Source organism: Sebastes fasciatus, chromosome 3, assembly GCF_043250625.1.
Source record: "Sebastes fasciatus isolate fSebFas1 chromosome 3, fSebFas1.pri, whole genome shotgun sequence".
Lineage (NCBI taxonomy): Eukaryota > Metazoa > Chordata > Actinopteri > Perciformes > Sebastidae > Sebastes > Sebastes fasciatus.
Genome location: NC_133797.1, coordinates 13017819 through 13045813, shown reverse-complemented (window position 1 = coordinate 13045813; position 27995 = coordinate 13017819). Strand labels below are relative to the sequence as shown.

At 42.2% G+C, this 27995-nt stretch overlaps 1 protein-coding gene across 5 annotated transcripts; it reads left to right on the top strand.

Moving 5' to 3' along the window:
- Nucleotides 1-77: 77 nt before the first annotated feature.
- LOC141764101 (girdin-like) lies at nt 78-26451 on the top strand. 5 transcript variants are annotated; one of them, XM_074629041.1, is made up of 29 exons: nt 78-750; nt 834-925; nt 3268-3373; nt 6534-6603; nt 7541-7599; nt 7696-7779; nt 8123-8263; nt 9128-9303; nt 10898-10979; nt 12084-12242; nt 12408-12554; nt 12726-12870; nt 14671-15348; nt 15441-15646; nt 15755-15949; nt 16790-16920; nt 17039-17177; nt 18307-18480; nt 18615-18776; nt 19190-19467; nt 19565-19708; nt 19827-20013; nt 20256-20401; nt 21458-21550; nt 22573-22784; nt 23406-23483; nt 23984-24235; nt 24429-24494; nt 24780-26451. In XM_074629041.1, exons 1-29 carry the CDS (start codon nt 688-690, stop codon nt 25880-25882), a joined length of 5568 nt encoding a protein of 1855 aa, XP_074485142.1. In that variant the 5' UTR covers nt 78-687; the 3' UTR covers nt 25883-26451. The 5 variants fall into 5 exon arrangements, with proteins under 5 accessions (XP_074485142.1, XP_074485140.1, XP_074485143.1 ...); XM_074629039.1 differs by having other exon boundaries at nt 17036-17177; XM_074629042.1 differs by lacking the exon at nt 23406-23483 and having other exon boundaries at nt 79-750; nt 17036-17177.
- Nucleotides 26452-27995: the final 1544 nt, after the last annotated feature.

Sequence of the window (27995 nt, the reverse complement as noted above, 5' to 3'; positions counted from 1 at the left end):
GTGTGAGTGCTTTTGTTGTCATGTGAAAGAGGCTGCTGCTGATGGGGAGGGGATGGGGGCGCCGTTGTCATGGTGACAGATTAAAAGGCAAAGATATTTCAGATAGCTCTATTAGGACGTCTGCTGCTGGAGACTATAGGAAGGGAGGAGCATTTCATGTTATCGTGTCTAGAATAGGAGAGTGTTTTGTTTTGTTTTTTATGGAATCAGCACATTTGGCTCAATTTGTGGTTGTTAAATAGTTTTTAGAAAGCATCCACTCAGTGGTGCTAACTCTTTCTGTGGCTTTCTGTGGAGGCTGGGAGGAGGAGGAGGAGGAGGACGGGTTGGGGAGGGGGGACTGACGGCAGATGCCTTTGCAGCAGAGGAGGACCAAGGAGGATGTTGCGGGACAAAATGCGGACAGAGAGGACTGTGCTTGAACACCGACTTGGCGACGTTGTAAACTGCAGGATGTCGTGGATGTATAGCGACGGGCTGTGAGCAAAAAACGACAACAATCTAAATCGCAGTGCCGAGAGGACATTTCCAACTAGTTTACATAAGATGGATGGGATGGTTTGGATGGTGCACTCGTGCAAGACTGCCTCACTTCTGCAGAAGATGTAGTTTCTGGGCTGCTATACCACTCTCTGCCTGGTTGACACATATTCTGTTGAGAGTCATCACCTACAGCATTTGGTAACGATGGAAATTGGAATTGTTCTGCCCTGTCTGGATCAACTCATGCTGAGCCCACTTGTCACTTGGGTAAGTAATGCACAAACCTCTGATTTCCTGCCATGACTCACTATGACATCAACCTTTCATCCATCCTGTGTTTGCTATTTTAGGTGAGGACATTTGTGCCACATGATGGGGGCATGTACTTGGACTTCTCTGAATTACTGGATGGAGTCTTTCTGAATGACATAATGACACAAATGTAAGTCACTTCATGCTTCATGCAGCTTTGTTCTTGCAGCTTAATATTTCATTCATTTCTAATCTAGGTTTGTGAGCAGTGTCCCAGATGGATATTCAGATTAGTAGCCTGGGTGTTGTTGATGCTGTTGGCTGTCATAGACTTGAATCAAAACATTTGATGATTAAAGCTGCAGTAGGCAGCATGTTTTTGGCATCATTGGGCAAAAGATTCCATAATAATCAAATCAAATCAAATCAATTTATTTTTGTATAGCGTCAAATCACAACAGAAGTTATCTCAAGACGCTTTATAACCTTTCAGCATATTGTAATTCAAGTGTTTTGAGAGAAAACTAGACTTCTGCACCTCCTCATGGCTCTGTTTTCAGGCTTTAAAAAGTCTAGCCCGTGACGGGAGACTTTAGCCAAACACAGGTCATTTCAGAGAGAGAGAGAGAGCGTTCCTGTTGGCTGCTCATTCAACGGAGGCAGCTGTCATTCACTCGTGAACTCTGATCAAAGGGTCAAACTAGGCAGCGCTGATCAAATATGAATCAATATTCTGTTACTGTAATGCCTATTTCTCGCGTAAAATGTTTTCAGAAACATCTTGTAGTGTACTGTTTAGCTGTGAAATGAGAAAGTTTGCTCCAGCTGGTGGGCGGTGCTTGGTATTTCCTCAACTTATGTCAACATGTCTGCCGGGTCACAAACTTTACCATTTTACAGCTAAACAGTACACTACAAGATGTTTCTGAAAACATTTTAAGCGAGAAATAGGCATTACAGTGACGGAATATTGACCATATTTGATCAGCGCTGCCTAGTTTGACCGTTTGATCGGAGTTTGTGAGTGATTGACAGCTGATCAGAGACGGCAAGGCTCCAATGGGCTCTGATTGGTTGTTTCCCTCCGGTCTGTGAAATCTCATAGATGCCATTAGGAGCACCGGAGGACATAGAGGCAAATTAGTTTTTTCAGATTAATTGTCTCATGCACTACTGTCAGGAGGATATAGTGACCGTTATATAAAAATAACTTTTCTTTAATCATATTTGCTCCATTTCTACCCACTTCAGCTATAAGAACATCAATCAAATACTAGAAATAGTCTTAATTAAGTTTTTTCTTAAGAAAAGGTATATTCCCCCCTCATGCCATCTATAGCAGCTACTGACACAGTATCAAGCATCTGCTAACATTCTTATCCAGGCACCAACAGTACTGGCTTTGTCACTCTGCAGTAATAAAGGGGATCTTTGTAGTCTGCCAGCCGTCTTTAAATGCAACTTCCTCATTACTTACAGGTTAGGGTTTCTCAAAAAAATTTCGAATTAGCATGAAAGTTACAGACACTGAGGGAGAAGATCTGCCAAGACATGAGGGACATCATAGATACTGTCAAGACGCTACTTAAGAGATTATGATTTGGGGGCCTTATGTTCTGAGGGAATTACCTTCACCCATAACAAACACGAACCGATGGTCTTCTGGCAGTTTACGATGTGACACAAACTACTGTGAGTTGACAGGTGGCGAGACCCTGGCTTTAGTCTTCATGTTGGGATGACACTTCAGATATTGATGGTAGAACTGAAATTGAAGAGTTGCAAAGAATGGGTAAAAAAAACTGATGACCCAATGCACTTGTGGATAATGCTGTCTAGCCATCTCAAGTCTACAGTATCCATCATCCCACTTATCCCCCCAGGGTCACAATAACCAGCTCTAAATGCAAAACAATGCTGCGCCAAGGGGAGGGGAAGGGAGGAGACGAGGCGGGATAATCTCCTGGATTGGGAGACCCTCTGGGATTAGGGCCTTGTTGCTGGTGTTTAGTGGCACTGGGACACAGATGGTGGAGGCACAGAAACAGGACAGACAGCACAGAGATGGAGACAGGCATACTAAAACATGTGATGAAAGGGTCAGCATCACTTTGCCAGCTAGTCTGCACACAACAGGTGTCTTTTCCTGAGCAATAAGGTGACGTCTGACCTATATAACTGCACAAAGGTGATGGCATTTCAGCTATAATGTCAGTCAGTTCAACCACAGACTACATTAGGCCCGTGCCAACAGCCCAAGAATCCTGCTAAAGGGTTTCCTTTGGGTGGAAAGTCTAATGCCACCCCATTTGGCTCGAAAACAGTGCAGTTTTTTGGCTGAAAGGAATGACGTCACACAGGCTAAAGTTAGGAATGAATAGAGAGACCTCATACATGTTTTCGTGGCGATCCCTGAGCCAAGACTTTAACCAGCTTGCAGCTTCCTCTCACTCCATTCCACTGACAGCTGTTTGTGTGTTTGTGAATAGCAGAAATGTCAAATAAAATGCCTTTTGTACATTCCGTCTTTAGAAATCCCTCAGCTACACCTCAGGGTGCAAACAAAGTGAGCAGGGATCCAAGTCAGAGGATCCAGAACCTGAACTTCCTTGTCCAGCAAATCAAAGCGTACTATCTGGTGAGTTTTGGATGTTCCCTCCCCTTGTTTCGCAACCATACGTTACATAATGTATCCAAATTAAGCTTTCCATCTCTCTCTCTCTACATGGGATTATGATATCTGAACATTTGATTTAGAATTTTTCAATTCTGCCTATTTTTTGCTTCATCTGTCACACGCACACACAACTAGCTCACACATGCGCGAACCAGATAGTTGGCAGGACTTGTGTCCCAGCAGATCAACTTGTTCTTCTTAAGATGTGTGCCCTAAATATCAGCCGTGTTCACATCTGTGTAATCAGCACAGGAGCGAGGTTAGAGCACAGCAGAGAGCCACAGTAAAGCTGCAGTCAGACAGGCAGAGCTTTAGAATGACACACAAAGTCACAAGATTCATGGGCAGACACACCACTGTGTCTGTGTCAGAGTAATTAAGTACGATTCGAGCTAAGCTTTCTTCTACTAAGAACTGTTAAGATCACAAGAAAAGTAATTTCACAGAGGACGGGGCAATCATGCTCTTCAGATTAGCAAAGAAATGATGGGGTTATACTGTATGTATTTTTGTTACCATAGGTTAATAGTAGGGCTGTTAATGTTAACGCTATAGTAACGCATTAACGCAACTTGCGATTTTTAGGTTGTAGCGGATTGAAGCTAGAGTGAAGATACTGGCATCGTATGAAACTAGAAACCCTAATGAATCCATTTGTACCAACCATGTCATAAAAACTTGTTGCGAAGGAGGATAAATAACGCTCCAAAATTACGCAACATTTTGGCGAGGAAAAACTGTCATGGCCCTTTTGACAGGGGTACCTTGACCTCTGACCTCAAGATATGTAAATGGGTTCTATGGGTACCCACGAGTCTCCCTTTTACAGACATGCCCACTTTATGATAATCACATCCAGTTTGGGGAAAGTCATAGTCAAGTCAGCACACTGACACACTGACAGCTGTTGTTGCCTGTTGGGCTGCAGTTTGCCATGTTATGATTTGAGCATATTGTTTATGCTAAATGCAGTACCTGTGAGGGTTTCTGGACAATATCTGTCATTGTTTTGTGTCGTGAATAGATTTCAAATAATAAATATATACATACATTTGCATAAAGCAATCATATTTGTCGACTCCCATGTTGATACGAGTATGAAATACTTGACAAATCTCCCTTTAAGGTATATTTTGAACAGATAAAATATGTGTGATTAATTTTCGATTAAATATTTTAATCGATTGACAGCCCTTATTGGTAGTATATCTGATATCATCTACTGTAATCATTGTTTATACTGTGTTTACTCTTAGTAAAATCAAAGTTTTGGGTACTTCTAGTCACGTTGATCTCACTCAGTGTTGCTGAAAAAACGTCACAGAAAAATCTTCAAAATGAATTAATGCCCTGAGACCGACGGCAGTTTTTATTTATGTCTTTGCTCCAATTAAAAGAACTCTTAATCAAGTACGCTGCAGTAAATATAGATGTATGGCAGCCCTTGCATCTTTTAACTGCTGTCATCTGAAAACCACATCCATGCTGGTCTGATTTTGGTTAGCTTTATGTTGTGAGGTCAGTTGAAGGACTTGACTCTCTCTCTCTCTTCTGATTGGAAAATAAGACTGAAGAGTCTCTATAGCCATGCTAGCTGCTCTGTATGGTACTTTCAGCTATATGCTAATGTCAGCCTGCTTACATGTTTACAATGACAATGCTAACATGCTGATGTTTAGTAGGTATAATGTTTACCATGCTCACCAACTTGGTTTAGGGCTCGATCATGCTAACATTTGCTAATTAGCACTAAACATAAAGTAGAGCTGAATGTCATTAGTTTTGCAGGTATTTGGTCATAAACCAAAGTATTGAACAAACATGATGATGGTGGGAGATGAAAAGTCAGGGGATCACCAAAGTTATTACAATTTATCCTGAGGGGAACATGAATGTCTGTATCAAACTTCATATTGCAGTCAAAACCCCCAAATGTCACCCTCATGGTCTCACTAGTGCAGTGGTTCCCGACCTATTCTCCTTGAAGCCCCCCTTACTTGTATCTAAAAAAAGCTGAGCCCCTCCCCCAAAGTTTTCTGAAGTCATCACCCTTAAGAAAAATTATAATCCCTCGAACAGAATCCTCAATTTGAACTACAAAGTAGTAAATCATATATCTTTATCTCTGTCTATAGTTTTACAGACTTTTGTCTGTTTACATTATTCAGTAAGTCTGTTATGATGATTTTAGTTATAGAATATTATGTGCAAATCTCATTTTGACAACTTCAGAGCAGACAAATCCTGGCACAACCCCAGGTTGGGAACCACTGCACTAGAGGAAATGTCAGGGACCACCAAAATCATTAGGATACATCGTCTGGGAACCATAAATGTCTGCACCAAATTTCATGGCAATCCATCCATTTGTTGTCAACACATTTTACTAAAAAACAAAAAAGTCATCTTCATTGTGGCACTAGAGAAAAAGTCAGTATGATTCATCCTCTGGGGGCCAAAAATGTCCGTACGAAATGTACAGATTAAACACAATAACTATCCATCCAATAGTTGTATATATTTCAGTCCGGACCAAAGTGGTGGACCAATCGACATTGCCATCCTGGTCTCAGTCAGTTGAACTTTCCTTAAAGGGTCACAGTGGCAGTCACTGGAAAATGTGAGGGTTGACTGTATAGCTTCAAAGACTAAATGAATCCAGTCATCTGTAGCTTTCCTTCCATATGGGAATTAGTAATAGTTTCCTGAACTTTACAGGGTCACTTTTCCTCATTAGGAGCTATTAACAATCAGTAATACACTGTGCATACACACCGGAAGACAGACTGCACACACACATGAACGCAAGCCACTTATATCCTGATGCAAGGCTGCACCCAAACACTTCTGGTGGATTCCACCACTGCGCCAGGGAAACTGGCTCTGTCGCCGACCCATTCAGAGCGCTCCTCCATTAGTTGGCTCTGTTTCTATACATGTGTTTCAGCAGCCGCTATGTGCTGTCCATACATACGTCCCTGTCCATTCAAGCACTTTGGCTAGACCGCAAGAAGTGTTGTATCCTGTCCTTGTTTCAGTGTGGCCTAAAATGTGCTTATCTTTCTTTTCTTTTTTCCTCCACCCATCTCCCTCATCCTGCTCTGTTTCTCTTTCTTTGCAGGATAATCTGAGACAATTAATCATGATTCCTTTGCCAAACGTGTTGCTGCTTGGCAGGACTCCTTACTGTGGTATGCTGTTTTATTCCTCGTCTCTCCTCTCTATTAGAGCTGCTAAGTCAGTATGTGGTTGGAAGCCTGATTAGTCTGTTTGGTGATCCTCAATAAGCACTGCATTGATTTATTGAAGATTATTACACGGCTTTGTTGAATACTCAATTCTGATTGGTCAATCACGGCGTTCCACGGTCTGTTATTTCTTTATAGAAATAGTGTTGTCATGTATAACATGCCGTTGCTATGGACGCAGTTCTGATCTCGGACTCTGGAGGACATTTTTTGTGTGAAATTATTGAATTCTTAATTAAGTCGCTGTGTAATAAGCGGGATAATGTACAGCTAGCGGTTCATTGTTGTGAAATAAACCCCGATGCAAGACCCGTCCTCTTCCTGCCTCTTATTTCACAACAATAACTGGCTTGCTGTATATTATCCCTTACTTAGGACTTATGTGTAATATAGACTTAGTGTCATTGCTAAACTGGTCATTTAAAAGATTTTAAAAAGTTAATTTAACAAAGTGATATATTATTATTTTGAAAAGAATATTAAAACAGCTCTGCTAATGAAACTGAAGTTAACTAGTAGCAATAATGTAACTGTTAATTGCATTTAGAAAATGGCATCAATGCAAAACCTGATTTCTAAATAGTGAACAATGAAAATCAGGTAGCATTTTCCCCCAAAAAAGGCTTCCCAGCGCTGAAAACGTTTACAGTATTTCCTCACTGACAGACCGCTTTAGCTCTTTGATACCGTTTCTGATGAATTCAACTGCACTCTATCAGTCTGATAAACCACACTGCCTTGTGATGATAAGGCTTTGGCAAGTGGTGACCTAAATTCAGCAGCCAGCGCCCTATTCAACTTAAATCTATGTCAGCAGCCCTCAGTACTTCAATCTGATAAGTTCTATTTCAGATAATGAACTTTTTTTTACTCTCCACAGAGCAAAGTCTGGAGGAAATGAAGAAGCTTTTGCTGCTGCTGTTGGGATGTGCAGTCCAGGTAAACCCTGACTGTCTGACCATTTCTGTTCAGAAAACCGGAAAAAGACTGCATGAGCTGTGGAGATCTAAATCTGTTTGTCTTTTTTACTTTCAGTGTGAGAAAAAAGAGGAGTACATCGAGAGGATCCAGACGCTTGACTTTGACACAAAAGCTGCCATAGCTGCACATATTCAGGAGGTATCTGACTTTATATGACATGAGCTTTGAAATGCCACAGCTGTGATGTACCGGAAATCATGTTGTGTGTAGTCGTGGTTGTATCTGGGACAAGTAAAGAATACTGCAGATACAGTAGGTTTGTAGCCAGCCGAGGTCACATGGCATATTTTCTTGTTAGCTAAATATGAGAAACAGTTCATATGAAATTCTTGGAAGTAATAAGGATTTATTGGAAAGTGAAAGAAGTAACAGTCTATCATTTTGTAGCTGCATCCTGAGTATCCTTGTGCCACTTTGTTTTCTTTCACATTATATTGTGCTTTTCTCTGCTTCCCTGACTGTCCCTTCCCATGTTTACCAGTTGACCCTCAGTCAGGAGAACGTGCTGGATCTGCAGTGGTTGGAGTCCAGCGAGGTGCACCCAGAGGAGCTCGAGGCCGTAGCGAGGAACATGGCCACGCACCTCCGACATGTGCTGGACCAGAGAGACACCCATTTAGAGGTATATTTAATTTGCATGCATATTAATTAGGGCTGTCAATCAATTAAAATATTTAAACGCGATTAATCGCATGATTGTCCATAGTAAATCAAGATTAATCGCAAATTAATCACACATTTTTTATCTGTTCAAAATGTACCTTAAAGGGATATTTGTCAAGTATCAATACTCATATCAACATGGGAGTGGGCAAATATGCTTGCTTTATGAAAACATATGCATATATCTATTATTGGAAATCAATTAACAACACAAAACAATGCAAATATTGTCCAGAAACCCTCACAGGTACTACATTTAGCATAACAAATATGCTCAAATCATAACATGGCAAACTCAAGCCCAACAGGTAACAACAGCTGTCAGTGTGTCAGTGTGCTGACTTGACTATGACTTGCCCAAAACTGCATGTGATTATTATAAAGTGGCATGTCTGTAAAGGGGAGACTCGTGGGTACCCATAGAACCCATTTTCATTCACATATCTTGAGGTCAGAGGTCAAGGGACCCCTTTGAAAATGGCAATGCTAGTCTTTCCTCGCCAAAAGTTAGTTCAAGTTTGGAGCGTTCTTTGGCCACCTTAACGACAAGCAAGTATGACATGGTTGGTACCAATGGATTCCTTCCATCCTGGTTTTCTAGTTTCACATGCCAATATCTTCACTCTAGCTTTAAAACTGAGCCCGCTACAACCTAAGAATCGCAAGTTGCGTTAATGCATTAAAAAAATTAGTGGCGTTAAAACAAATTTGCGTTATCGCGTTAACTTTGACAGCCCTAATATTTACTGCATGTTTGCACTGATTTTAAGAGGTACGTTGGATGTTAAATCATATGCTAATCTGTCACCTGTCCTTTTTGCAGACTATAGCCGAGCTAATGCAGGAAAAGGAAGGTGTGGTTAGCTTGCTCAATAGCCCCTCCAGCCCGATGTCCGGCAGCTACTCTCCCAGCATGCAACAGCAGACGGGGACTCAGCAACACCTGGCAGTGGAGCTGGCTGACTCTAAGGCCAGGATCAGACGACTTAGACAAGAACTGTAAGTATTAAATGGTTATTTTATTTATAAAAAAAAAAAAAATAAAATACAGTGCAGTTAAAGGAACAATATATAGGACTGACAGCTAGCTTTTAAAATGGATAACAGTAGTCCAAATTCAAAACATTGGAGCTGTGGCCCATCCGCTCCTCCGGTGTGACTGATAGCAGCGCATGTTTTCGCAATTTGAGGGTTACCTTCTAGACACGACCGCATTAGCCTCTGGCCAGCAGTAGACTCTGAATCACTTCACCGCTCAAATCTCGCTGCCTTGATAACTCAGCTGCACACGGACCTGAGAGAGATGAGCCGAGGCTTTTCAGGTCGTTAGAATCTAATGTTAACATTATCTCTGTTGATACAGTTAGTTTGCTTGCTTCCATGGCGGTAGAAGGCTGTGTTTGCGTGACAATTTGTTTCATATGTGTCAACGGGGTGTTGAAATGGGCAGTGGACGGGATCACAACGGCCAAAACAAAAACGGGCATTCCGGACCGGAATGGAAATTTCAAAGGAGAACAAACTGGCCGTAGCATTGTTGTCGGAGAAGCCAGTATTTCAATTCAGAATGTTTCCTTAATCTCTGATGACATTTTATGATTTATTACAGTAAATATATTACATATTGGTCCTTTAAGCAAGAAAGCATGAGGAAAAAATAGTAAAAAAAAAAATCCTTGTGGCTAAAAGGTTAACATATAGTTTACACAATCAGGAGAACAGGAAAAGTTCACTCTTTTACAAGTTCACAGTCAGAAAAGCATCTTACAGCAAACATGCCAATGCGTAGGAAAAATGTTGTTCCGAGACCTAAATGCAACACAAACAGCATGAGATCAAAAATACACACTGGTAGAAGTTGTCCATTCCCACAGTAAGTGATTGTTGAATTTTATATAGTGTCTTGGTATAGTACGAGTATCTCCCCAGGACGCATGTTGGTAAAGCGTTGGTCTGTCCTCTGGGGGAACTGCCAATAGAGAGTGAATGAGAAGCAGCGAGAGATACTACAGGATAAGAGATGCCCCTGGGAGTTTGGCCCACATTACGGCCTGCGCTTGGCAGGTTCAATGGCTGTGCACCGCCACTGACCCACATTGGCTCTGCATTTCAGCAGATACTGCATGCACACACACACGCACACTAACCCTGATCCGATCAAGATCTCAGTTCCATCATTGCACTCCGTCCCATCTTCTCAGCTGTATTGTCCTGTTGGGATGCTCAGATTCACATACTGCTGCCTCTGAGCAAACACAATATCACTTAAAGCATCATGTATAGCTCTGGCCTTAGACAGTTCTTTCATGTGCATAATATACATCTGAACCACGTGGGAAAGAAAATAAAATGGGGTTTAAGGAGCTTTATGTTGGAAGCTTTATGTTGGAATCAAGTATGGGTGTTTTGTGCAGTGTTTGTACCAACATAAGTAATTATAGCCTACTTATCGCTTTGAATTTGAGAGCATTTGAAACATAAAATTTCAAGGGGGGATTTGTATTTGATCATTATTTAAATATATGCAGAAAAGTAGTATACACTAACCGGCCCGCCTGCTTGTCTTTCTGCACTGCACATCTGACCCCACCAGAGAGGAGAAGAGTGAGCAGATGCTGGACTGCAGACATGAGCTGGAGAACATGGAGGCCGAGCTGAAGAGGATCCAGCAGGAGGTTAGAAGTCAGAAAAGACAAAGAATAAATTGCAGCTCCTTCTGATGATGACACACAGTGACCTACTGATCGCTCTGCAGATTACACAGATTATTGCGCGCCACACTTTGCTGCAGAGCAGTGCTTAATGACAGCAAATTTAAACCTCTGGACTCAGAGATACAACCAAAAGCTTATATGGATTTGTCTGAACAGGAGATCTCGATTTGTATTCTCTGTTTAAGCCTTGTGGCTGCACAAGTTAGCATGTTTCATATGTTTCCAACAACCAGACATTTGTTGGAAATTAAAGCAGTCAGAGACCCTTGGGGCTTTGGGATAGGGTTGGTGGGCCTGGGTATCACCCTTCACCTCTGGAGCCTGATGGATGTCTCTCTAGTTCTGGTCAGACACCCTTGGGGCCATTGGAAGAAGGCCAGTGGGCCTGAGGACTGACCTCCAGCTCTGGATCTCGATGGATCTCTGGGGCTGGTCAGACACTCTTGGGGCCATTGGAAGAAGGCCATGGGGTCCTGACGACCCACCTCCAGCTCTTGAGCCCAATGGATGGATCTCTGGGGCTGGTCAGACACTCTTGGGGCCATTGGAAGAAGGCCAGGCGGCCTGGGGATCGTCCTCCAGCCCTGAATCTTTTTAGCCGATAAATACTCTACCAGCTAGTTGCTAACTTTGTCTGTATGCCCTTTGGTGCTGGGCCGAGAGTGTACAGTGGGTTTATCAAAGCTGCCTGCAAAATGAGGTTGATGGGATCTGTGAGACAGAACCGTAAACAGTAAAAACCAAACGGTAAAGTAGCGTACCATGAAAAAACAAAATAATGATCTGAAAGACACAAAATTAAAGCAAAAAAAGCTAAAGGGGAACTGCAGAGTTGGGTGATAATTCTCTGAGGGTCTGTCACTACCCTTTCACAATACATGTACTCATTTGATCTATGGTTAATATAAAAAAACATTGGTCAATACAGCTTTAAATACAAATAATGCAACAAACTGACACTGACATATGTTAGTATGTCTAGGACTAGTTGAGAAAGAATGATGCAGAGCTCCATGTATTTAAAGTTTTCGCTATAAACCATGCCTCTGTCTGAACCGTCACCAGAACTCCCAGCTGCTTGTAGACGCACGCGCAGCCCGCACCTACCGGGACGAGCTGGACGCCCTGAGAGAGCGAGCAATAAAGGCAGACAAGCTGGAGAGTGAAGTGGGACGCTACAGGGAGCAACTGCACAAGATGGAGTTCTACAAGGCCAAAGTGGAGGTTGATGCAGTCTTATAAAAGCTTTACCAGTGAAATTTGAGAAATTAATTTTGATCTAAATTTTGAACTTAAGAAATCACTGAATCCTCTGATGCAACAATCACACATTGATATATTTGTGTGTGTGTGTGTGTGTGTGTGTGTGTGTGTGTGTGTGTATTTCAGGAGCTAAAGGAGGATAACAGGGTTCTACAGGAGACCAAAGAGGTGTTGGAGGATCAGCTGGCAGGCTGGAGGGCCCGCTCCGATAAAATCCACCAGCTGGAGAAGCACAGTCTGTTGCTGAAGGCCCGGGTCCACGACATGGAACAGGTCAGACTGCACACAAGGAGATCAGTGGCAGTATAATTCAAAAACATCTAGAACTCAACATTAGATGCCTAAATCCTCTTTTACATTTAATGATCATCCAGTCCTTTCTGCAGCTGGACAGAATCTGTTCTCACACCTCTGCTGACCTCTGACATTGTGTCTCCACTTCAGGAGAGGGAGGCAGATCAGAGGCGCACTGAAGAGCTGCAGGAGGAGAACCTGGCTCTGTGTTTGGCTCAAAGGAGGAGCATGGAGGAGTCCCAGCACCTGGGCTGGGAGTTAGAGCAGCTCTCCAAGACCACTGAGAACTCTCAGGGTAAGAGCTGGTCATACAGTAATATGATGTAATGGGAGAATTATTGGAATGGTAGGGTAAGTAAGGAAATACATATGTAAATTATGTGGAAGTGTGTTCATCCGTGGATGCATGCATGCATAAGTGCTTTAATCTATTAGCACTTCTTATCCACTTTTAGGATTTTTTCTCAGGAAATACTAATGGATGCATTTTTGATGTTTCTGCATGCAGTTTGAATGTATGCTGAAACATGACCTAGAGTATAAACTCATTTACTAGATGTCCACAGATCAGGAGATGTTTCACCAAACACTGTAAATTGTGATTTACAGATTAACACTTGTATGTCCCTCCCATTCTGCTACTGATCCTACAGACATTTAATAGCCTAACTGAGCTAAGCTATCAATCAATCAATCAATCAATCATCAATTAATCAATCAATCAATCAATCAATCATCAATTAATCATTTATCTTTTTTTAGAGGGATAGGGGTGGGGGACAGGGGATGTTCAGGGGTAGATAAATAGTCAACAATAGATGTCACATAGAGGTGGTGTACATCATCTGAAAGCTGGGAACCTGAAGATTAATTTGAGATGTGTGTCAAGTTGTTCTAGTCAGAAATAAAAAATGCAAATGAATGAACATATTCAATGACTAATTAAAATAAATTGTGAAAGTGTATAATGGCTTAGAACATTAAGATAGATGATGGCCATTCTCATGCTCTATTATTTATAAGTTGTTGCAGCAATTTTTTGGGTTGATACCATTTGTTACCCATATTTGGTGCTAAATTTAATAATTTTTTACAACTCACAAATTGATAAAAATCATCAATAATCCCTCCAAAATACCACATTAAGACACCAAGACCTTGAGGAACACCATAGAAAAAAGCCATGCTGTGATATGGTATCAAAACCTTTTGACATTTGCAGATTTCGGCAAGAATTGCATTTTTCGGCGATTGGATGGCGACCACTTCTGTTCTGGAAACTGCTCAGAAACCCCCTTATTGTCAATCTAGCTAGGAAAGCCATCCATCCTCTGAAAGGTCTCTCGTTTGTGGTTGTAAAAATTCATAGAGTGAGGTCAAGTTTCAAAAAATGGTCTCACTATATGAAATGGCTACTATGGGGACTAATATCATCACACATGAATACAATTGCGCTCATTGGATCCACAAGAGTCTCAGCTTTCGAGTCATACCCAATTTATGTATTTCCAAGACTGTTTAGGGACCCCAGTATGCAGAAATATTCAAATACACCATTTTTAGAATATGCGAAAATAACACATCTGTAAGGCATGTACACAACTGCATGGTTTTTGCCCCAAAACTGCATGTGATTATCATAGCGTGGACATGTCTGTAAAGAGGAGACTCGTGGGTACCCATAGAACCCATTTTTATTCACATATCTTGAGGTCAGAGGTCAAGGGACTTCTTTGAAAATGGCCATGCCAGTTTTTCCTCACCAAAATGTAGCCTAACTTTGTAGCGTTATTTAGTATTCTTCCCAACAAGCTAGCATGACATGGTTGATAACAATGGATTTGATTTTTTCTAATCCATTCCTTAGGGTTTTCTGGTTTCATATAATACCAGTATCTTCACTCTATCTTAAAAACTGAGCCTGGTACAACTTCTGAAAGACAGAATAGCAGCCGGGCCCGCCAGTGGGCCATCAGAGTGTTAAGGGGGTTTAAGCTGCACACGACACCTTTAAACGTTTACAACTAATCTTTCATTCTGTCTGTCTCAAGTCCTCATTTCCTGCAGTTAATTGCCACCATGTGTTTGTGTAAAGGCCAGCAGACTCTGAGCGAGGAGGTGAGTGAGAGGACCCGCAGTCGGATGCTAAAGCTGGAGAAGGAGAACCAAAGTCTCTTAAGGACCATAGAGGAACTCAGAGCTGCCTCTATTAACAACAGCACGCAACCCAAACATGGCCACCACCTCGAGTGTGACCGTGTCCGCCAGGTGGTCTGTAGCACCAACAACTGTACCTCATCAACAGATGAACCCGCTGGGTTGCAAACCACCTGCTCAAATATAGAAAACCGCACTAATGTATTCCCACTCAGCGCACTAACACAGCAGATGCTGAATGGATATTCAAACTGCCATCAGCCACTTCACGCAGACGATCTGGATGGAGTCCAGAGTGAGATCCTCCTCACAGATAATCCAGACCTTCATATCCAGGAGAAAGGACAGCTAGAGGATGGAAGCAGTGGAGACCGTTTCAAAGAACTGATGTCTGATCTGGAAGCCTTAGAAAACAGTCACAATAGGCTCCGTTGTTTTGTTGGATCACGTGATCGCTCCCCTGGCTCAAAGGGCAGCAGTCCCTGCCACGACAGCATCCTCACAGGTCTGCCAACACGTTCCTCCTACGCCAGCAAGCACACACAGCGGCTGGAGGCCAAGTGCAGGGCCCTGGATACAGTGAACCAGCATCTACAGACTTCCCTGGATAACACTGGTAGGTTCTGTGGACCAAATCAACATTAAAGATTACAGCAATCCAAGCATACAATTTACCAATTAGTTTATTTTTTCTCCCCATGTCTTTAGACCGGAGAGTTCAGCGCCTGGAGGCGGAGGTTCAGGAGCTGGAGGCAGAGAACCAGAGTCTGCAGGCCACTTTAGAGGAACTTCGGATCTCTGCTCGGCGCCTGGAGCAACTGGAAACGGAGAAGCAAAGCCTGGAGCAAGAAACCACAGTCCTGGAGAGGGAAAAGAGGCAGCTAGAGAAAGAGAATCGACGACTCCGCCAGCAGGTTGGGAGGCTCGTTTTCTAAAGCTAACCTAAGGTAGGATAATGTTTGGAAGACTTGCTTTGTTGCCCTTGAATAAAATGGCTACTGTTCTACTTTCCTCTGTTTTAGGCTGAAATCCAGGAAGCCAATTTAGACAGCAGCAATGTCTGTATGGCCAGCCTGGAAAGGGAGATGCGGTTTCTAGTAAAGGAGGTGGAGGGGTTAAGGGAGACTGCTGAGAGGGTCAAAGGCCTGGAGAGAGACAACAGAGAACTGACCAAGCAAGCTGCTATCGACCAGAGGACCCTGACCACCCTCAGAGAGGTGAGAGGAGGAAGTCTGTGCTGTCTAGTTTACGCTGACTGAATAAATAATCTGCCCTGACCCACCCTGACGTTTCACTGATAATGCACTGGTGTTGTTTTTTCACAGCAGCAGTGTACATGTGTTTCACATTGGTTCTCAGTTTTTACTTTTGGCTAGATTTGATCTGAACACACGTGAACTAGGATCCACAACTCGCCAAACTAAAACATTTATTTTGAAAAATGAGATAAAAGCAAGTAAAGATAATGTAAAATGTGCGTTTTGTAACATTTTGTTTTTTTTGCATCAATGACAGTGACTTAGCCAGGTGTTTGGAAAGTATTCTTCTATTCTGAATGTCATTTTATGTCCTAATATGAAGGCTGTCACATGTGCAATGGTCTGCTGATTCTATGACAATTCTTTTTTTAACCAGGCCTGGAGATTTAACAACATTTGGTTCTGTGAATATGGAATTATGTCCTAACCTTGAATGCACAGTTTTACCACAAATGGCAATTTGTCTGTGGGTTAAAAATTTTAACAACACAAAACAATGCAAGTTTTTCCTCGCCCAAAGTTTGGAGCGTTATTTAACCAACTTTGCGACAAGCTAGTATGACATGGTTGGTACCAATGGATCCCTTTTGTAGTTTCATATGATACCGGTATTTTCACTCTAGCTTTAAAGCTTTGAGCCCGCTACAAGTTGCAATTTGCAAGTTGCGTTAATTCGTTAAAGAAATTAGTGGCATTAAAACTAATTAGCGTTAATGCGTTATTATCACATTGACTTTGACAGCCCTAGTCTCTTTAAAATGTATTTTAGTGTAATTCACATATACTGTTCATCTTCAGGAGCTGGTAAGCGAGAAGCTGAAGACCCAACAGAGAGACAATGAACTGGAGAGGCTGGCCCATGAGTTGGAAATGAAGGTCCTGAACCAGGAGAGTGCACAGCAGGCTGAACAAGAGGCACCAGACAACAGGTGCTTACATACTGTTTGGAGTTCCCATCCTGTAACTTTTGAAGTGAACATGATAAGAAACGAAGAGTATTGTAATGCCAAAGTTGGTGTAAAATTACTTCTTTCCTCTATGCAGCAGGTTCAAGATGCTGGAGTCACAATTGGAGTCGTCTCTGAAAAAATCTCTTCAGATTAAAGAGGACAAGATGGCAGCTTTGGAGGCTCGTCTGCAGGGATCCTCCACCTTGAACCAGCAACTGCGCCAGGAGCTCAAGACTGTAAGTCATGTCATAAAAATTCACCTTTGGAGGCCTGTTAGTGTCGCATTTGAGAAACAAAATACATTGGCTGTGCCCAAAATCACTCACTACTGACTATAAAGTGGATTATATAGTGAGTTTGCCATTTTGTAGTGTTGTCTGAATGTATAGTGAGAGTTATTATACCTTATATAGTGGACTCAAAGTGTCCCACAATGCATCGTGAAAAGTAGTGGACAACGATGGTCACTAATTGAGCACTATATACCATCATGCATTGCGCTTAAGGTAAAATGGCAGACAGATGAGAGGAAAAGGAGCAGCGCAATTGAGACAAATCCATGAGTTGCGGTGCAAAAATAATGTATTGCATGTGAGCGGAGCAGCATCACAACACAAACGGCCACAAAGTACTTTGTATTTATTAATTTGGGAAAATACGCTTATTGACCCCACATTCACAACGGCCGTTAATTCCTACCTTTCACAATAAAAGCCCAAGACCTACTCCCTGAATCACTGCTTACCAAGAGGAACTCAAATTCATTCAGAGCATTTTACTAAGAGACAACTCAACAAAATTGCTTAGATAAATATGTATTATCGCACACTATGGATGGTCTACCAGCAGCAGCAGACGTTGATCTGGCACGTTTTAATTGTGTGACAGCAATGAAAGTGTTTTTATTTTTTTTATTTTGCTGATGATCTCACTATATATATGATACAATAATTACGATAATACTTTTATTGTCAGACAGGTCTGAAATTTGTCTTGCATCACTCCGTTTGCAACATCACAGAAAGGACAAAAAAATCAAGACAAGAAACAAGGATACATACATTTAACATTACAATCACAGAAGACAATATTCAGGGCCCTTCAACGTACATTTGATCTGGGATTAGGCTCCATATTTAGTTTTAGGATTGACTGGTGTACAAAAGAGTGCTTCAGTCTAACCTTATTAAATCGTGGAACCCTGTATCTCCGATTTGATGGTAACAATTTGTACGTAGAACTCCCTGGATAGTGAGAAGGGGCTAGTGAATGATTGAGTGAATGATTGAGTGAGTGAATGATTTTGGACACAACGTTTTGTATTTTGCTAGAGATCCAAGTGTTTGTGACCTTTGACCCCCACAGGTGAAGCTGAGCTATGAGGCCTTGCAACAGAGGCAGGAGGAAGAGTGGACAGCATCAAGTTCTACCCCACCCAGAGAGACTGGCAAGGCTATGAGCGAATGGCTGCGTGGAAGCCAAGAGGCCACCAAGGAACTGCTGAAGCTCAAAGACCGTCTCATTGAAGTGGAGAGGAATGTAAGTGGTTGGCCTTGCTTTCAATGTTGATCCATGTTAATAATAGACCTAACGATGTGCTGAGGGCATGAAGTTAACACCACTTCCTTGTTTTCATGTCACATTTTACAATAATCTTCTCTTCTCCTCTCAAGAATGCAACACTTGAGGCAGAGCGCCAGGCTATGCAGGCCCAACTGAAGCAGCTGGAGAGTCAGTGTGACAGTCAGCAGGCTCAGATCCTCGCCCTGCAGAGGCAGGCTGCCTCGCTGCAGGAGAACAACACAACCCTGCAGACACACAACGCTAACCTTCAGGTGCCACTACAACACACACTATTCTCTGTGGTACACTTAAAGTTACTCTGAGGAACTTTTAAGTGGTTACGAAGCAGTGTCAATTTAATACAAACGCCTCTATATGAGTAGTAAACGAGACCATCAGCTAAAAGATTGACTATTTCTGTATAGTTATTCGTAATGCTTGTCTTCGGTGCCACCAGGTCTGATTCTGGCGATATCAGACAAAATCATGCAGGTTCTCCATTGGGGCCTCCCAGATCCCGGTTGTCAGACCCTGCTTCTGTAAAATGAGAGGTTTATTAAAGGAACTCTGGTGCTCTGAAACACACCTTTTGTCCACAGGGACCGCCAAAATCAACAAGCCACTGCATCGGTATGCATGCAGACAGTACACACTGAAATGCTACACTAATCCCTTTCTTCTCCAGGTGGAAAAATCCACTCTGAACTCACAGAGTGCTTCCCTCATGGCCCAGAATGCTCAGCTGCAGCAGCAGCAGTCAGGGACAGAAAGCGAGCGGGACAGCGCCATGCGGGAACGCGAAGAGCTGCGCGGTGTTCACGAGCAGCTGTTGCGAGATCACGAGCGGCTAGCGGCTCTGCATGAGCGGCAAGCCATGGAGTACGAGGCCCTAATGGGCAAGCATGGCTGTGTGAAAAACGCCCATCGCACACTGGAGCTGGAGCATCGCACACTGCAGGACAGGTGGGGGAGAGGCACTATTGTCAAGCCATGTGGTACGAGATCCCTGCATGTTCCTGTGTTTGTGTTTTCATGCATGTATTTGTGTGCGTATCTTTAGGTACAATAGCCTGTTGCAGCAGCGGACTAAGCTAGAAGACCTGGAGAAAGCCCTGAAGGAGGAGCAGATGAGGATGGCTCTGGAGAAAGAACAGCACAGGACCACTGCTGCCGAGTGCTACCGGCTCCGTGACGAGAAGGACTGGTGAGGAGGCACAAGCATGCACTCACTGGAGAATGTACACGCTAATGTGCACCCAGACGAATGCATGGAGGTGGGCTTATACAAGGGGATAAACATCTCCGTACATCTTTTTTTTAAGGCTGAACCAGACATACCGTCAGCTTCTTAACGACAACGAGATGCTGACAGCAGATCACAAGCAGCTCAAGAGCCAACTGAATGAGGCCAAGCTGGAGCACACCTGGCGGGAGGCCGACTTTTCCAAACTCAAGAAGGAGTTTCAGCAGCTGGATATCACCTCCACAAAGCTCACCAACCAGTGTGAGGTATTGACGTTAAGCAGGTTGAGCTGGTGTAGTATTTCCTATTAAATTATATAAATTTACTTTGTAATTGCCCTTTAACCTCAGCACACTCTGGACAAACACTCTTCAGAGTCGGGGCTGTTTACATGCTCAATAAGTTGACTTTATGTATAGTAGTGCAATATTTTACTACAATAGTGCGTGTTGTCTACATTCATGCTTACACATGTGCACATATGGCCGCTTGTCTATGTGATGTGTAGCTGCTGGGCCAGTTGAAGGGCAACCTGGAGGAAGAGAATCGCCACCTGCTCGGCCAGATCGAGACCCTGATGCTACAGAACCGAACTCTGCTGGAGCAGACTATGGAGAGCAAGGATCTGTTTCACGTTGAAGAGCGACAGTATATGTAAGCAAATAGGGCCAACACATGCAGTCCCGGCGACATGGACGTGCATTGGAGGGCCGGGCCCACCCACTGAGTTACCTGTGTCAGGGCTTAACCCGTCCCCAAAGATGGACTAGTTAAATGTGTTAAATGTAGTGGGTATTACATGCGCACAGCGTTGCCAAATTGGCAACTTTTTCGCTGGATTTAATAACTTTTCAGACCCTTTGAGCCATGCTGCTCAATGTACTGTATCTCACATTGTCTCACATTTAAAATGATTTTCGTAATAACAGCCTGTCAAAATACATGCAGGTCTCTAAACTAACTGTATGGGGGGTCTGGTGGTCAGCCCTGAGTGACACAAGTTACAGGAAAAATATGTGAATGTAATTATTTTTATGTTACAATTCAGAATTAATCTGGAAAGTAAACAACAGTATTTGAGGTACACATTTATCTGTTTTGTTAGCCTATTAAGACATGTAGCCTACTTTGAATGTAAATATGGTACCAGAGTGCTTAAAAAAAGCATTAAAAAAAAATAAAATAGAGATAAAAAATATATATATATATATATAAAAATAGAGCTTATTTATCAACGCCAGTGCCAGGTAGGCTGCATTTCCACTGACCTGCTAAATATATTAAGTGTCAGTGACTTCACCTATGTTGTCTCCAGAACAGGGAAAATTCAGTGCGACGCGCATATTTTACATATAGATATAGATAGGGAGGATGTGCTTATAATTGTATAATCAGCCAGATCAATACACTCACATGCCGGCGCTGCCTATTATGTTTACATTGGGCCCGCTCAGACAAATCAAATGCCTGGCCACGGATTTATGTCTGCCGCCGGGTCTGACACCATGACAAGATAATGCTGCATTAAACAGGATCTTCTGTGTTGATTTACAACATGTTACTCTCATTTGTTAATGGCATTAAGGCTAAGCGATACTTGCAAATAGCAAAACATTTACCCTATTTAGGACACCAAAATACAATCAACAATCCCTGCAATTATAATTGATGATCTATTCATCTATTTTCTCTCTCTGCCTCTCTGTTCAGTGACAAACTTAATGATTTGAGGAGGCAGAAGGAGAAGCTGGAGGAAAAAATAATGGACCAGTACAAGTTTTATGAGCCATCACCTCCTCGCAGGTAAGTTGCCTGTAGTAATGATAATTATGATTGATTCTTACCATTACTATGGTGAAATGACTGTGACACATTAAATTTCTGTTTTCACATTCAGCACTTTATACATTTTAATGTGGTACTTGGCTAATTGACAAGAGTACGTCATTTCAGTTCATATATACAGTTATTTGATCAGTCAAGACATATTCATAGTGTAATCAGTAATACAGTGAGCTCCATAGTTCTTTGTATCTCTGTATAGCAGGACATGTTTATCCATGTGCTAATTGTCGTTTGAAGCTTTTTTGAGCTCTGTATTTGGTCTCCACCAACTTGCTAAATGCTCCACTATGTTCAACAGCTAGTTGCGAACTGTGTCTGTCTGTGTCTAACTGTTTGGTGCTGGGCAGGTAGAGTAATGTGGGTTGATCAGAGCTTTCTCACTGAAAATAGCTGCAGCCCAAAACGCTGCTATGAGAGCGGTGAGAGTGAACCAAAACATTAAAGTCGCGGGCTGTAAAAAACAAAACAATGATCTGCAAGATGCTTAAATGCTCCATAAAGAGAGGAATTGCAGAGTTGTTAATGAAGTCACTCCCTCTGTGTGTGTTGTAATCTGAGCTTCTTCATGCTTTGTTGACATTGCCGGGCCGGCTGCACGTGCCTTTTACTGCATATTTGTGCATGTGAGCGTGCCCCACGGGCTCGCCCACGGCCACCACTCTGCACTGCACTCATACAGCGGTTACGGCTGATAACACCGTCCCGACCAACGCTTACGTCGCGGAAACGTTGCGCCCACCCTCTGGTTAACACTGTTAGCTCTGTTGCTGTTGTTTTCACTGTTAGCACCATTAGTACTGTTAGCTGCGAGCCGCTGGCTGTTGAGAGCCGTGCAGATTTATAGAAATGCTCCCAATCTAGCATTTAGCACCTTCAAGTATCTGAATATCAGACAAACATTAACATTCATTGCTAGTCTAGTTCACCTCTGTGTGATTGGTGATTGATTGATTTCGTCTTGTATATTTGCCCTACCACAGACGTGGAAACTGGATCACTCTGAAACTGAAGAAGTTGATTAAATCCAACAGCCGTGAGCACGGACCCGACTGCCCACCCACACCCACACACTCGGGCGTCGCTGAGCCACACCTCCCCTGTCACGACAACAGCTCTTTCATCAGCTCAGATGGCTCTGGAGGCTCAGCCTCCACCTCCGCAGGTGACGCCATCTCACCCCAACGTCACGGCAGTGAGTATGACCTTCTTGAAGTCACCAGATCATCTCTCATTGACTTGGCGGAACCGGTCTCATCAAAGTACCAAAGTCCCCCCTTCACTGCTTCAGCCATAGACCAGGAAGTAAGATCATCATCATCAGAGGCAGGGCACAGAGATCATTCAGGAGTGTGTTCATGTAAAGTCCAGTTCACAGCCTGAGGACAGAGCGGCATGGGGGAACCGACAGCAGTTTCATCTGTACACAAAGCCGTATTTGTATCTTCCCAAAATTTGACAAATCTTCCCCCTCCACCTCAGCATTTTTCAAGGAAATACAAAAATGAAAATAAATAGATTTTAAATAAAAACTGTGTAATGAATACATAAATAACGCAGGTATTGGAATGTGTTTAAAAATAAGCATATTTGTTTGTTTCCCGATGCATGATGTGTGTGTGAACAGTCCTCAATATGTCTTCCCCGTGTCTTTCTTGTTTCCTCATGTGTTTCTTCACTCCTTCCTTCCTTCCTTCCTTCCCCTTGTCTTTTTTCATCCCTTCCTACCTCTCTCCTCCCTTACATCACTCTCTCTCCGCTTGCATCCATTCCTCTGTCTACCTCCCATGTGGCTGCACTTTGCTGTTACATATAGCCACCAAAATGTTTCCCCGTATGAGGAACAGGCTGAAGGACAGAGACAAAGTCAAGTCCCTCTTCCGTCGTTCCATGTGTAAGAAAGACTGCGGTCCGGTGTCTACCCTCATCTTGACTGTAGCCTTTTATTTCACTGCTAACTTGATAATACTAGATGTATCTATGCTTTATTTTTGATGTGTCCATGCCAACCTCATTTCACCACACTAACTTAACTAAATTAGATATGATATTACATTGTTAAGCATCTGCAGCAGTCATTTTCTAGCAGAGTGGCTATATTTGAACACAATCTGGGGTATTTTATCAGAGGTCAAAGAAATGCTGCATTGCAGGAGGACACTGGTGCTGCATGAGCTCTGCCCTACCAGGAGCCAGCAGCACTGTAGGGATTAACTGTTTGAAAGCACAATTCTAGGCGAATGTGTGGTCTATGGAGAAAGCAAACCATCCCGGTCTCGGTGATTTCCACGCCATAGAACAAAAATACCTCCTAATCTCCATGACCAGTACTCCCGTCTGTCCCCCTCCCTCATCCACTTCCCATTTCTTCCACTCCTTGGTCCAACAACGCAGCCCTGAGCAGCTTGGCGTACCCCTCGACCCTGTTCGAGGAGGAGCGGTGGGCAGAAAGCTCAGAGCGGCTGGAAGGGTCAGAGGCTGATGTTGAGGAGGACAGGAAGAACGCATTGTCCTCATCCCTTACCACATCCATTTTGTCCATCATCCACCTTAATCTTCCCACCACTCTACCATCTGGCCACGTCATCACCACAACCACTGACACAACCGACACTGTTCCAGATGTTTCTGAGCTCTGGGTGACAGGTAGAGGCATTCATGACCCACTGTGTTGTTTGATAACATGTTCATTAGTTAGATGCTAGAATAAAGTGTAGAGGAGAGGAGAGCAAAGACGGCATTCTTGTGTGCTTTTCCTGTTTTAAGCATAGAAGCTGTTGAAAAGTGTCAATCGCTTATAACCATCCAGTGTTTGATTTCTCATTTTATTCCCCCACAGACAAGGATTCAAATGATAGCGCTGTGCCATCTGGATTTGAGGACAACGACGAGCTGCAAAATCACGGTAAAGCCCTGTGGATTCTCGCTTAGAGGATTCAGCCAGCATACAGATGTATTACCAGCTCGGGAATTAGAGCAAATCCATCAAATTGCAATCATGACCTTGTTTCATATTAATCTCTATGCTGACCACAGAGGCCAACAACTGTTAAAGAAAGCCTTAACTCTGTTGCCCCCTGTTGGTCATTAAGGATATTACATGTTTTCATGATAAAAAAAGGAAGATTTGTGTATAGATTGTTCTGTAGATTTATAAAAAATAAAAAAACACACCATAATCTTATTCCAGGGCTGAATGGCGTCCAGAGTCGAGCTCAAAGTGAGAGCAGCGGTGAGTTCAGCATGAGCCTGGAAAATGAGCCATGGTCAAATGGCAGCAGCCCTGTCAAGCAGCCCCCATCACGCCGCTCCTCCTCCTCCTTCCAGCCCCCCAGTGATACCTCCACCCCCCAACACACACAGAAGCAGCAGCACAAGGAGAGAGCCTCTACCCTGCCCATCGCCAACAGCCAGAATTCAGATATCCAGTCTATGCCAAAACAGAAGAATCCTGGGCTCTCCCAGGACTTCTGGCTCACAAGGGGTACAAAGAGCATTCGAAGGGGGTCAAGAGGGAAAGTGACGCGTCGCTCCTCGGATTCAGCGGGCACAGTCAAAGTGATCCCAGGGCTCAACAGGATGAATTCAAAAACGACGAGCTCTAGCAAAGCTGAAACTACCCAAGTTTTAGCTTGTTCACCCATCACAGTGCTGTATGTTCAGGGCAAGTCATCCTCAATGTCTGGCTGCCTCAACTGTTTCTCCACCCCTTTGGGGAAAGAGGGGCGACTGAAAGGGATCAAGTCGCCAGAAAGGCTCCCCCGAGCCAGCAGCGTCATTTCCACAGCAGAGGGATCGTCCCGACGGTCCAGTGTAAACAGTGACTGCAGGGCGACAGTCAAGACTGACCCGCTCTCTGTCCAGGTTTCAGAAGAGGGCAGTAATCAGGAGGAAGCAATGAGTCAACCTGACCCAGAGACTAATAACAGTGAGCCTGAGCCCATTCCTCCAGTCAAACCTCCCAGAGACCCAACAGTTGTTGTTCCCACAGACGGCCCCAAATCCCCAGTGCAGGAGTCCCTTTTTGGCTCCTCGTTCACTTTCAACTCTGTCTTCTCAAACACGATCTTCAGTGATTCTGTGGTCACGACCATGACCAGTCTGGATGCCCTTGACAACAACCAGACCTTCCTCTGTCTGAATTCCTCTCTGGTGCAAAACTGTCAACTAGAGAGCCAGGAGTCCACTCCTAACACACCACAAACACTGCTCAACGCGGAGAATGAGCAGAATCAAAATGCAGAACATGCAGCTGGGTTGGAGGAGAAGGACAAGCCCCTCACAATTGCATGAAAGCAGCTGCCAAATCATTGGATATTGTGTTATTCAAATAAAGCAGGTAGCTGCAAGGCCACTTTTCATCACATCAACCGAAGCACAGAGTTTAAGTCACTGTAATTTAATATGTTTGCATTTTTTTCCTCTGACTACCTGAGTATACAGTAATCTTAAGAGGTGTATATAAGAATATGTTTAGATACTTCTGGTTCAGATTTTCTTTCCACACACCTTTAGTGAAAGTTAGAGTAGTTGACTGAAAGATGTATGGATAGATGTCCCCTTTTGCCCATTAAAAATTAGATTGGTGTTGGGACTCGAGCCTGTTTATCTTTACTTTACCACACTGACAATCCTGTTATGTAATATTTGTGTTTGCCAAAACAGTTTGTTCATCTCTGCTGTTTCTATTTATGTCCTGTCACTCAGACAGATCTTTTAAATTATTATATGTTGATTCCTGTATCTATTAGATTTAATTGTGAGCCTGGAGGAAATGTGACATTCATGTGTGAGAAACTGTAAATCTTGTAAAATTGATGTGTACCTGAATGCTATTTTCCCTTAAATAAAGAAACCCTCTATGTAAAATATGTACTTGCGTTGTCATTGTTTTATAATAGTCCATGAGCCAGACCAGATATTGAGACCATCTGAGTGGGCAAAGCCTTACCTATACTAAATTGTTTATTGAGTCAATATAAGTAAATTAATAGGTTATTATTATATACTCTCCACAAGAGCAGCTTTTCACATTTATTGGACATTTTGTTATTTGCATTATGACTCATTTGCATTATTTTACCTGTTCAAAAAGTCATTGTATACAATGTCGGAAAAAGTCAGCTTATAGTATGTCGATAATGGTCATAAAGATTACCATAGTATAGTATGCCATAGAAATAAGTTATAAAAAAGTCATGGTATAGTATTTCATAAAACAAATCATGGTATACTATGTTGAAAAACGTAATATTATAGCACGCCAATAAAGTCATGGTAAAGTCTGCCATAAAAAAAATTTCATAGTATTCTATGCAATAAAAGATGTCATGAAAATTGTCATCGTATACTATGGCGTTTTTATGGCATTTTTTTATGAAATACTATACTAATGATAAATTACCATAACCATAAAAATATCATAAAAAATATCGTAGCATACCAAAAAAATTTCATAATATAGTATGCCATGAAAAATAATGTCAGAAAACATGTCATAGTATAAAATGCCATTACAAATTTCCTAAAAATGTCACATTATGCGATAAAAATGACATGAAAAATGTCATGATAAAGTATGCCATAGAAAATAGTATGGTATGTCATAGTATAGTTTGCCATAGAAAAAGTTATATAGTATGTCAAAAAAAATGTCATAGGATAGTATGCCATAAAAAGTCATTGAAAAATTTCACAGTATAGTATGTCACAAAAAATTTCTTAGTATATGTCGAAAAACGTCATAAAAAGTCATAGTATAGTATGTCGAAAAAAAAATTGTATAATATGACGAAAAAATAAAAAAGTCATAGTATAGTATGTCGAAAAAATAAAAAAGTAATAGTATAATATGTCAAAAAGAGTAATAAAAAAGTCAGGATACTATATTGAAAAAAGTCATAGTGTAGTATGTTGATAAAAGCCATAAAAAAGTGTCATAAAAAGTCATGGTATAGTATGCCATAAAAAAGTCATACTTTAGTATAGTATGCCACAAAAAAGGGTCACAGTATAGTATGCCATGCAAATATCATAGTATAGTATGCCATAAAAATATCAAAGTATAGTGTGCCATGAAAAATGTTTATTGTAAAGTATGGGGTAAAAATGACATAAAAAATATCATAGAATAGTATGTCATAAAAAAAATATAATATTGTATGCCATAAATAATGTCATAAAAAAGTTTTAAAAAATACCATCGTCTAGTATGCCATAAAAATGTCATACTATAGTTTGCCAAAAAAAAGTCATACAAATTGTCATAGTATAATTATAGACTGTATAAAATATGGATGTAGTCTCCATGATGTCATACTATTCTATGAAAATGTTATATCCCCGCAATGAATTCATTCACATTTATGGCAACAAGCGGACAGTTCTACAGACGTGCAGCCAGTGC

Excerpts from the sequence above, each read along its gene's own strand:
- LOC141764101 (XM_074629039.1), top strand. The coding sequence starts at position 688 with ATGGAAATTGGAATTGTTCTGCCCTGTCTGGATCAACTCATGCTGAGC. Across the intron at positions 9,304-10,897 it reads AGACGACTTAGACAAGAACT|AGAGGAGAAGAGTGAGCAGA; the intron begins GTAAGTATTAAA and ends TGACCCCACCAG. Across the intron at positions 12,555-12,725 it reads GGGTCCACGACATGGAACAG|GAGAGGGAGGCAGATCAGAG; the intron begins GTCAGACTGCAC and ends TCTCCACTTCAG.